At 35.8% G+C, this 10,568-nt stretch overlaps 2 protein-coding genes across 2 annotated transcripts; one reads left to right on the forward strand and one right to left on the reverse strand.

Moving 5' to 3' along the window:
* The first annotated feature begins 82 nt into the window (after nucleotides 1–82).
* LOC110793015 (mechanosensitive ion channel protein 10) lies at nucleotides 83–5,913 on the forward strand. The gene is made up of 5 exons (XM_021997843.2): nucleotides 83–2,655; nucleotides 2,750–2,873; nucleotides 3,554–3,847; nucleotides 4,015–4,217; nucleotides 5,118–5,913. Exons 1-5 carry the CDS (start codon nucleotides 1,325–1,327, stop codon nucleotides 5,389–5,391), a joined length of 2,226 nt encoding a protein of 741 aa, XP_021853535.1. The 5' UTR covers nucleotides 83–1,324; the 3' UTR covers nucleotides 5,392–5,913.
* A 686-nt stretch (nucleotides 5,914–6,599) lies between these two features.
* On the reverse strand, nucleotides 6,600–10,356 carry LOC110793014 (uncharacterized). The gene is made up of 2 exons (XM_056836471.1): nucleotides 10,168–10,356; nucleotides 6,600–8,687 (listed from the first exon to the last, which is right to left on the reverse strand). The coding sequence occupies exon 2, from the start codon at nucleotides 8,485–8,487 to the stop codon at nucleotides 6,790–6,792; it is 1,698 nt and encodes a 565-aa protein (XP_056692449.1). The 5' UTR covers nucleotides 8,488–8,687; nucleotides 10,168–10,356; the 3' UTR covers nucleotides 6,600–6,789.
* Nucleotides 10,357–10,568: the final 212 nt, after the last annotated feature.

Genomic DNA, 10,568 nt, shown 5'->3' on the forward strand with positions numbered 1-10,568 from the left:
TAGAACCATTACCTAAATAACCCAAAAAGATATCGGTGGTTTTTGTAGGGGCTTTCATCGGTTAAACGGTTATAGCATAGTAAAGCTTCAGTTTTGTAACATAGTAGTGAAATCGTAAAACCATTTGCAGAATTGGAGTTGAAATTTGTTTTGAGATTTAAGATATGATTTCTATTATGGCCGTAATTAAATTATCGTGATCATAAATACCGTTAGATTTTTATTTTGGTATAATAGAACCACAAAAGGAAATGATGTAGACGAGATTTAAAAGCTAGTTGCTTCTAGCTGGATTATCATAATCTTACCTAATTACAATACTAATCTTATTTTGCTGTAGGGGAGGGGCAGTTAGAATTCCAGCCTGCAGTATTGGTGCTGAGTGCTGACCCACAAGGCCTGAACTCACTAGGACTAATAAGTAATAATGAAACAGTGTTAGCTGTACATTCTTTTAGCCACCCAAAAAGATCCAAAAATGACCAAAAGATTAGGTGGTGTAAGTTGACTTATTATATTCAACAGGATTTAGATGTTTTAACGTAATCCTGAATATAAAACCATATAATAGTATAAAATTATGTCACACGTTGGATGTGCTTTACTCAATTAATAATTTGGTCATTTCAGCTGACGTATTTAAGCCACTGTCTACTAATATTGAACTTTGAACATTCCCACCGCCATATTCACACCCCTTTAAACAATTATAAAAGTTATGCAACTTTGCATTTCATACCAGAAAAATCCATTTTCCTCCAAACTGGGAAAGTAACAACTTTCGGGTCAGTTAAAGTAGCTCTTTTATAACCTTTAATCTGTCAGTTTTGCTTTGCTACAAGCTAATTATTGTGAAAATTTTAGTGTTAGAATGGTATTTTTGGTAATGATTGAATGAACAAAATTTAGGAATTTTGTTTTTGTTACTGATGTCATTGTGAAAAGTAACATATTTGGCTGATTGTAATAGCAATAAACGGGATTATAAGTGGTCCGAACCCTCCTCCAGTGCATGCAACCTACATGTGGCGATGTGGGTTTACATGGGATCTCATCAGATTGGGGATTGAGATTCTATTGTGGTTGTAGTAGTAGTTGTTTTCTCTGTTTGTTTCTGGGTAACTGTGTATGTTTGATTCAATTTTTTCTGGGTTTTTCACTTAGTTGATGGTGTTGCTTCTCACTCCCTCTGTTCCTAAAAGTTCTTCCCGTTTCCCGAATTGACGTTTCTTTTTGTTCTTCCCATTCCGAATCTTTTCCTTTTTTGGCAAATTTCTTCCTGGAACGAAGGGAGTAGTAAACTAAGAGTTGTTATTGAATTAGAATGGAGGGTAGCAGAGAATTTGGTGAGCAGATTGGAACTGATGATGTTGTATTATCTATAGTTGCTGCCGGAGTAGCAGCTGATATGAATAAGACAGGTGGGAGTTCTAGCTACATAAGTAGTAACCAAGAGGGATTTGGGATTAAATCTCCTGAAATTTCAAAGACAAGTCCCATGACAACTCCCCGAAAACCTCCCAAAATCCCGAATGACCTCATGAGAAGGCGCAGTTCATTAGCTAGGTCGAAAACTAAATCGAGATTAGTCGAGCCACCATATCCTAGTAGTGATAATAATGATGCTTTTGTTGATGAAAACACTCATTTGGTGATGGGTTCTAAAACACCTCTTAGAACGCCAAAGGCGGCGTCTCCATTAGTTGGCAACACAAAATCACCATTTTCGGTCCTAGGAAAAGACGAGGAGGAGGATGAGGATGTATACAAATCATTTAACCTTCAGAATAAAAATTCTCGTAGGAGACCGAAGTTCTTTGTTTTGTTGGAATGGATAGTGTTCACTAGCTTGATGGGTTTGTTAATCACTAGCTTAACCATCAACCGTTTGAAAGATACCGCGATGTGGAGTTTACGCCTTTGGAAATGGTGTGTTTTTGTCATAGTTATAGTTTGTGGTCGATTGGTAACAGGGTGGCTCATCACCATTCTTGTATACTTGGTTGAAAGAAAACTTTTGCTTAAGAAAAAAGTTCTGTATTTTGTATACGGGCTGAAGAAAAGTTTACGAGTTTTCCTTTGGTTGAGTTTTATTCTTGTAGCATGGATTTTGTTGTTTGCACATGGGAATAACAGATCAAGGAAGACCAAAAGAGTATTACATTATATTACAATGGCTATTGCTGGTTTTTTGGTTGGATCTGGAATATGGCTACTGAAAACTGTACTGATCAAAACTTTAGCTCTGAATTTCCATGTTAAGAGATTCTTTGATAGAATTCAGGAGTCTTTATTTGATCAGTATGTTCTTCAGACACTTTCTGGGCCTCCGTTAATGGAGATGGCCCAAAGTTTGACCCGATCAAGAACGAGTGGAAGGTTGAGTTTAGAACGAATAACGAAAGGTGATGGGTTGAAAGAAGAAGTTATTAATGTAGAGAAACTTCATAAAATAGACCAGGGAAAAATTTCTGCATGGACTATGAAAGGGTTGATTGATGTTATAAGGAGAACGAAGCTGTCTACTATATCGAATACGCTTGATTTTGGTGAAGATGATGAGATGAATGAGCAGAATAAAGAGATTACAAGTGAATGGGAAGCTAAAGTTTCTGCTATTGAACTCTTCAAGAATGTTGCTAAACCTGGTTACAAGTAAGATGTATTCTCCTCTGTATCTGAAAGTATAATCTTGTAAGTACTTGTATTGAAATTGTTGCACTAATTTGGTATCATTTGTTGGATGTAGGTATATTGATGAGGATGATCTCTTACGTTTCATGAAAATGGATGAAGTGAACCAAGTATTTCCTTTGTTTGAGGGAGCTGTTGAAACGGGTAAAATCAAGAAGACAACTTTGAAGAAGTGGGTGGTAAGTTACTGATTCTGAAATCTGAAGTATGTTTGATTTTTTCAAGAAGTCTTCTAAAATGTAATTAATGAGGTGTTCCGAGTTAATCTCAGTGATTGGGAATTTTTCCTAATCAAATGACGTCTTTGTAAATAATGGATGGTTTTATTACGAAAATGTCATTAAATGTGAGCCTTGAATGTAGGCCAGATGTACAGTCACAAGACCTTAAATGTAGGCCAGATGTACATTTAGCGTTGTATTTTCGTAATACATCAATTGTCAACTAACATTATACAATAAATATCTACTAATACACAATATAACACTATAAATATTCACTCAATCACTTGCAAATAAATAATATTGCATTTTTGTAATACATCATCAATCATAAAATATACGGTCAACGGCAAGTAGTTCACAATCAACTTCAACTAATATACAGATAAGATTATACTGCCTACAATGTTCAAGCAAAATATTTACGAATTTGCCATTTGATCAAAAAGTTTTCCCAATCAGTGAGATTAACTCGGAATTTCTCGTAATTTATAAGACCTATAGATATTATAGATATGAATCTTAATTTCTTTTTGAGGGACTTGAGTATTAATTTCTGATTGTAGGTTATTATGCTAATTACTTTGAGTTTGTATTGTAGACATGATTCGATGTTTCACTTCATTGTTGGGTTGCAGGTTAATTCTTACCTGGAGCGTAAATCACTTGCTCATTCATTAAATGATACAAAAACTGCTGTGGAGGAGTTGAATAGAATAGCTTCAGTCGTGGTGTTGATTATCATGGTTATTGTGTGGAATCTTATGATGGGATTTTTGAACACCAAAATACTTGTCTTTATCACATCACAATGTCTACTTGTGGCATTTGTGTTTGGCAATTCTGTCAAGATGGTTTTCGAAGCAATAATTTTCGTGTTCATAATGCATCCATTCGATGTGGGTGACCGTTGTGTGATTGATGGTGTTCAGGTAAGCTGAAAATGGCTATTATTACCTCCGTTTCAAAATGATCTTACACTTTCTGTTTTAGTCTGTTTTATAATGTTATTTACGTCGTGCTTTATACTATTTTTTAACATTCTGTATCTTGATCTCTTTCATTTGTGTTTAATCAATCGAGCTTTTTTTTTTGGCAGATGGTTGTTGAAGAGATGAACATCTTGACCACCATATTCTTAAGATATGATAATGAAAAGATTATCTATCCAAATTCTGTTTTGGCAACCAAGCCTATCAGCAACTTCTACCGGAGCCCGGAAATGGGCGACTCAGTTGAATTCGCCATCCACTTCTCTACTACGGTAGATACCATCGCCGCTCTAAAGACCAGGATAAAAATGTAAGTTATCTGCATCCTTTAACACTTTTCACATATTAGACGATACACCCGGTTGTTTGTATAGCTAGATGCAATCAGATCGTTTGGTACTTTAACCCCTTAAAAACAACTTTTTTTTAGTTTAAAATCACATTTTTGCGCTTTAAAAACACATTTTTACACTTTTAAAGCACGTATTTTTTCAAATACTATAATTCGGAGTATCTTCTTCCAATTAGATAAAAATCTAAATGTAGGAGAAACCAACAACAATTTACATATCCTCTCAAATCTTTTGCACTCAAATTTGAAAACCCCAATTTATTTCAAGCGTAGATTTAAATTCCTTTAATGGTTCATTGCATCCCTTTTGATACTATTAACAATATGATCTTTTTAAACGTACGTTAAGCTGTAAAAACGTGCTTTTAATATGTAAAAAATGTTCTTTTTGAGGGTTAAAAATACAAAACGACCTTAAAGTCTGTACATATGCAACCGGGTGTACTTTCTACCGAATGAACACTGGTAATAGGAGAGCTGACACTAGATTGAAGTCATAAGCTAGTACTCCCTCCGTATTTATTTAAGAGATACACTTGGTCGGGCACGGGTATTAAGAAAAAGAATTGAATGAAATAAAGTAATAAAACAAGTGGAGTTGAGTAGATATTTTAATAAGTAAAACAAGTGGGGACCACGTCATTTCAGGGGATGGGGGGTGGGGATGAGGTATAGATAGATTATTTAATTAGATGGTGGGGTTGATAAGTTACTAAAAATGGCAAGTATATCTCTTAAATAAATACGGCCGAAAAAGACAAGTGTATCTCTTAAATAAATACAGAGGGAGTACAGTTCCCTTTTTCTCTTGTGATTTTCCGTTGTACTTATTTCAGCATACTTTACTGGTTTGATCAGGTATATAGAAAGCAAACCTGAACACTGGAGATCAGGCCACAGTGTACAATTGAAAGAAATTCTGGACATGAACAAGATTAAGATGGTTTTATATGTCAATCACACCATCAACTTCCAAAACATTGGAGAGAAAGGAAGTAGAAGGTCTGATCTTGTCCTGGAAATGAAGAAAATGTTCGAGGATCTGCAGATTATGTATCAGCTTTTGCCACAGGATGTTCATCTCGTCTCGTACGTTGGAGCCCCGGCGTCTACTCCTTTCGCCAAGTGCTGAATCACGGCGAGTTATCTTTGATCTCTTGTGTACGTCTGGTTTTTCCGGGTGTTCGGGCAATATGGCTGATCAAAACTATCCGAAAAACCAGAAACCTGAAATTCAATCCGGTGTATGATCCAAAAAAGTAGGTCGAACCGATATGGTTATCGATTCGGGTACCAAATCCGAAATTCGGGTATTTGATATGGTTATGGATATCGTTTTACGAAGAACGGGTACCCGATAAACGATCAGATAAGCCGTTTGTTTAAGTGTTTCCCAATTTAAATATTTTTTTCCCAAGAGCTCAAAATGAAAATCCTAAATGTTGACAATCAATGTATAATTTGAGTAAATTGTAATTTTACTAGTAATGTAGTCAATATCATGTGTTAATGTTGGTATTTAATGTTGAATGTAATCTAGTTATAAAGTCTATTTTTTCCAATTAAATTTTCATAATTTAATGTCGGCAGTTTCTATACACAATATGGTCAATTTTGCTATGCTCTATTGATTTTGTGTTAGCAGAAGCTGTGGAATGTTCATAATATGGTTTCATGGTGTGATGATATAATATCAAAATCCAGGCACAAAATCTTGTAATATCATAATCTTCATTGACTACCAATAACTTATTAACTAATAGTAAAGAAAGATTTGATACGGAATGCTGCAAGTGCTGATCATAAGATGTTTGGAACTTTAAATTAATGAAATTAAAAATTAACTTAAAATCAGACCATGTTCTCTTGTACATATTTCAATACTACGTGCGTAAAGATGACTGTGGGCCGGGCCGATCCGAAACCCGAAACGAAAAAAGCACGGTCCGGCACGGGCACGAAGTCATGGGACGGGGCGGGCCTGGGCCTTTGCCTAATATTTTTTGGAAAAAACACGGCACGAAAAGCATACTAATTTTAGTAAAATTAGCCTTAGACACGACAGGTCAGCCCAACCCGGCACAAAGCCCATGGGCTTTGGCCAGGTCTTGTTTTTGACATTTTTGCCCGGCCCGGCCTAATACAACATGGGCTTGCCATGGGCCCGACCCACAGCCATCTTTATACGTGCGTAAGTGATTAGTTATAACTGTATTTTTGTGGTCACACTAAGAAGTGAGCTAAGTCATCAAAGTTTCTGCCAGTTATGGATTTGAGTACTATATATGTTCTGATGTTCTCCTAATCAATTATTTCTTCCCAGGAAAAATCTGTCACTCATACAGAGAATTGAGTATTTCCAGGTACTCGTTAAAATCATACTCGATCATTACAAAACAGTTAAAGTCACAAAATAAAAGGACAAAACTAACAAAGGATATAAGAGTTATTTTACCATAAATAAGTGGAAGAAGGCATCATCAAACTAAACAAATGAGACTTTCTAAGAACATTATATTAAGATTTAAGACTAACTAGAGGAAGTAGTGCAAGTGTTTACCCCATCTTTGCAATCACTAGTAAGATCATTGAACGTCTCGAGCTGCTTTTTCCCTCTCAAAAACACTTCTGTATCAACCGATATCCTCATGTACCCATCGAATTCAACAGGAGCCCCGTTATTGAGCTTCGTTGTCTCAGAAGACCACTCACTGTTTTCTTCCCATAAATCCTTGTATTCGTCTAGAAAATGTGTTGTGTACTTGTCTTTCAACGGGTCAAAAAATGACTTATCGGGCTCATTTGTATCAATATAAAGGTTTCTTCCTTCTTCAATCTTGTCCTTCAATGTTGTAAGAAGAGAATCGGGTGAAGTATCCCTATCAAGATTAGGCCATAATTCTTTGTTTATTGTTTTCTCCCCTCTTACAATATGAACAGAATCGTAATCCCAGTTTAACCTCGATGCAATTGCAGAGACTATGTCCATCAACCTTCTTGACTTCCATAACATGTGCCACGGTCTTTGGATAACAGATTCTGCCTCTCCTTCACAGACACGATACCAGTAATTGTCCGGCTCAACGGTTCCAAACTTTCTGACGACTAAAGTATCTTTCAGATCCTTGAGTTTTACTGGTGAAACCTTAAAATCTTCAACAAGATGAAGACTCAGTCTATCATTTCTCTGCCACTTATTCCAATCTGTCCAAAATTGGAGTTGGTCTAATACCGAGGCTTCCTCTTTCAAATGCTCGAAATCAAAATAAAATCGAAAATCCTTTCCTTCCTCGTTTTGACCCGTTTTTGTGTACATAGATGATAGACAAATGCTCAAGTCCATGATCAATGTACGGTTCAAATACTGAGCTTCACCAAGTGCACACAAGAAACTCCAAAGGTAGTGATTCATGCTCTTACACCGATCTCCACCCCCAGCATAATACAAGTATTTCCCATTCTTAAATGCGGCTTCTGATTCAACAACGGGAAGACTATCATTAACCATCTCCCCAACAACCGGCAAAGAAGCTGATTCACCACCTTGTTGGCCTTCTTTCTCAAACACGGCTTGCTTCTTTGGCTTCCTCTTCCTCGCATTAACACCACTGTGGTACTCGCCTATATCAGTCACACTCAAAGAACAATTCTCTGCTTTGGAGATCACAAATCTCCGATAATCTTTATAAAGTGAGGCAGTCTTCCCTTCTTTAGGTCTAAACCGCCACGCCATATCACAAGTATTATCATCCAAACCACGGACCGGCTTCCCAAATCGGTAAAAATGGATGTCCTTAAACTTCTCAATAGCAGCTCTCATCATAGTATGGAAAACTTCCGGATCCTTACAATCAATAGGTTTACCAACCTCATCCCCACAATCAGAACCCGTACTAGCCGCAATCTCAGCATTATCAGCTACATCAGTGATGTTTATAAAAGTGTTAAAAGCAGTCTGATTCGCAGCCATGAAATCTTCCCCAGTCTTTATGACTGTATTATCTGACTCAAACGTAGCATTCGAGGTCGATGTAAGGAAGGTGGATATCTTATCAGACGGGTGGAAAAGGGGATCCTCGGGTTCATAAGTCGCAGCAATAATGGTGAAAATCAAAACCCCAACAACAAAGATACTGAAACACACATTTCCAATCATAGCTAGAGCATGTTGACCCAAGTTTTCGGGCCGCAAACTCCCAGCCCTCAAAAGGGGAGAACGACCCAACATCTTTCCAATCACAACTTCAACTCAAAACTCTAAATTTCCCTGATACCCAGCAAATCAAATTCACAGAAAAATCAACTAGAAAATCTACCACTAGAAAATCCTTCTTGACGTGGCTGGATGACTTGGAATCCCGCTTGTCGTGGTGTCTGCCACTAGAAAATCTTGTTTCCTTCCAGGTACAGGAGTTGAAGAAATTTTATCTGTGAAAATAGCCTTATTAGAAAAACAGAATAAGAATTTATCTGTATGTCCCAAAATCCAAAGATATAAATGAGCCTCAATACCAAACATCATTTTCAGCAAAACAAATTAACAACACCATTGCGGTCGTCAAACCAAAGCAAAATTCAGAGACTCAATCCCTTTCCGTAAATGCATGTATCAATTACAGCTTACAACTCTTACCTTCAGCCAATTGTTTGCACATACGGACATACCAAGGTAGTCATTGATGAAGTGTCACATTTTACGTAGCTACTTATACACACATATAGTAGTTTTAGTTATATTGTATTTTTATCTTTATACCGACATAGCGATAAAGAAAGGACGCAGAGTTTACACCATATGCCACATCTTAAAAATCCATCTTTGTTATGATCACTGACAGAAGATCCTAGTGAATGATGTCAGGTGTAATTAGTTTCCAATGGCCATGTCTACTTATACTTTCTTTAGCATGTAATTTTGTTTTGGTGGTGTTAAGGAAAACTCACATTGATTTTAAAAAAGTTTACTCCATTTAAAAGAACAATTACCTTAGAAAAATGTGCAGCAATCAAACTATCAATAAACTCAAATATAAGAGGGATTACTTGTCTAGAGTTCTTTAAAAAATAACAACACTAATCCGCTCACTTTGTTGAAAACCAAACTAGTAAAACCCAAGCAATATATGGTTCATATGATGTTCACAGTTTTTTTTAGTAGTGTATTTATGAGTTGTATACGAATTACACCTTTTGGTTCTTGTTGTTTGTAGATTTAGAGTATGTAGTTTGTGTTTTTTGTGTGAACTGTCAAGATGATATGTCCACCAAAAATAAAAAAGAAGAAACGATAAAGAAAGGACATCCCTCAAAACAAACAACTGCTGCAGATACATTATCTGCTCACTAATGAACATAATGATATAACAATTATTCTCAAAAAATGAGGTATTCAGCAACTTCTAAATTTTTTCACTGCAAATAATATGTATGAGATGATTGAAGATTTGAAGTTCTTTCAGAAATAACTTTTGTTCATACAAATCCAAATTACAAATGAAGCACTTATGATGATTTTTGTCCTACCCATCTAACAACGATATGAGCTATGTGTTTTTACTACTATGTATGTTTTTCTACTTCGTAACTTCATCAAATTACACAACAAAATTGATTGCGATAATATTCAGAAGAAAAAGCAGAATGGCTTATAAAAACACTAAAATTCACATAAAAATCAGCTAAAGTATAGACAAACACCCAGAATTTTGAATTCAATTCGCAATAATTAGAAATAATATTACCAAACAAAACAAATGTAACTAAAGTACAACTCGCAATAAATTAGCAAAAAAACAAAATAATCAACAACATGAAATTCAGATCTAGAAATGTAATAAAAAGATCTAGAAACTTGATTTGCTAAAATATTGTAAGAAAAAGTTTGGGAAAATTCATCAATTTTTATTACCTTGTGCATTGCAGATTACTATCTGAAATCTGGATTGTTTTCGTCGGCTGAATAAGAGAAGGTATGAACAATAAAAGTATCGGGGAAGGTGGGAGGAAGAGCTGCCGACACTTTGGCGAAGTGAGAAAGTCAGAGAAGAAGAAGAAGATCTGAGTGAGTGAAGAGTGTGTTGAAGAGGAGTAGAGGATTATTGGAGTATATTGGTTAATGAATACTCCGTAATGAAAGATGTGATGGCCTGATGGGGCTTGGATTGGTTACACGTGGTAAGATGGGTTAGAATGGATGATGGTTACATTTAGAGGGTTTTTAAATGAAGTTTTACTAAAATCGCCCTTATTTAGTGTAAAAAAAATATGATTATGCCCCTTTTAATATTCACTTTTTCAATAATAATAACT

Source organism: Spinacia oleracea, chromosome 2 (genome assembly GCF_020520425.1).
Source record: "Spinacia oleracea cultivar Varoflay chromosome 2, BTI_SOV_V1, whole genome shotgun sequence".
Taxonomy (NCBI): domain Eukaryota; kingdom Viridiplantae; phylum Streptophyta; class Magnoliopsida; order Caryophyllales; family Amaranthaceae; genus Spinacia; species Spinacia oleracea.

Excerpts from the sequence above, each read along its gene's own strand:
- LOC110793015 (XM_021997843.2), top strand. The coding sequence starts at position 1,325 with ATGGAGGGTAGCAGAGAATTTGGTGAGCAGATTGGAACTGATGATGTT. Across the intron at positions 3,848-4,014 it reads GTGTGATTGATGGTGTTCAG|ATGGTTGTTGAAGAGATGAA; the intron begins GTAAGCTGAAAA and ends TTTTTTTGGCAG. Across the intron at positions 4,218-5,117 it reads CTAAAGACCAGGATAAAAAT|GTATATAGAAAGCAAACCTG; the intron begins GTAAGTTATCTG and ends TGGTTTGATCAG.
- LOC110793014 (XM_056836471.1), bottom strand. The coding sequence starts at position 8,487 with ATGTTGGGTCGTTCTCCCCTTTTGAGGGCTGGGAGTTTGCGGCCCGAA.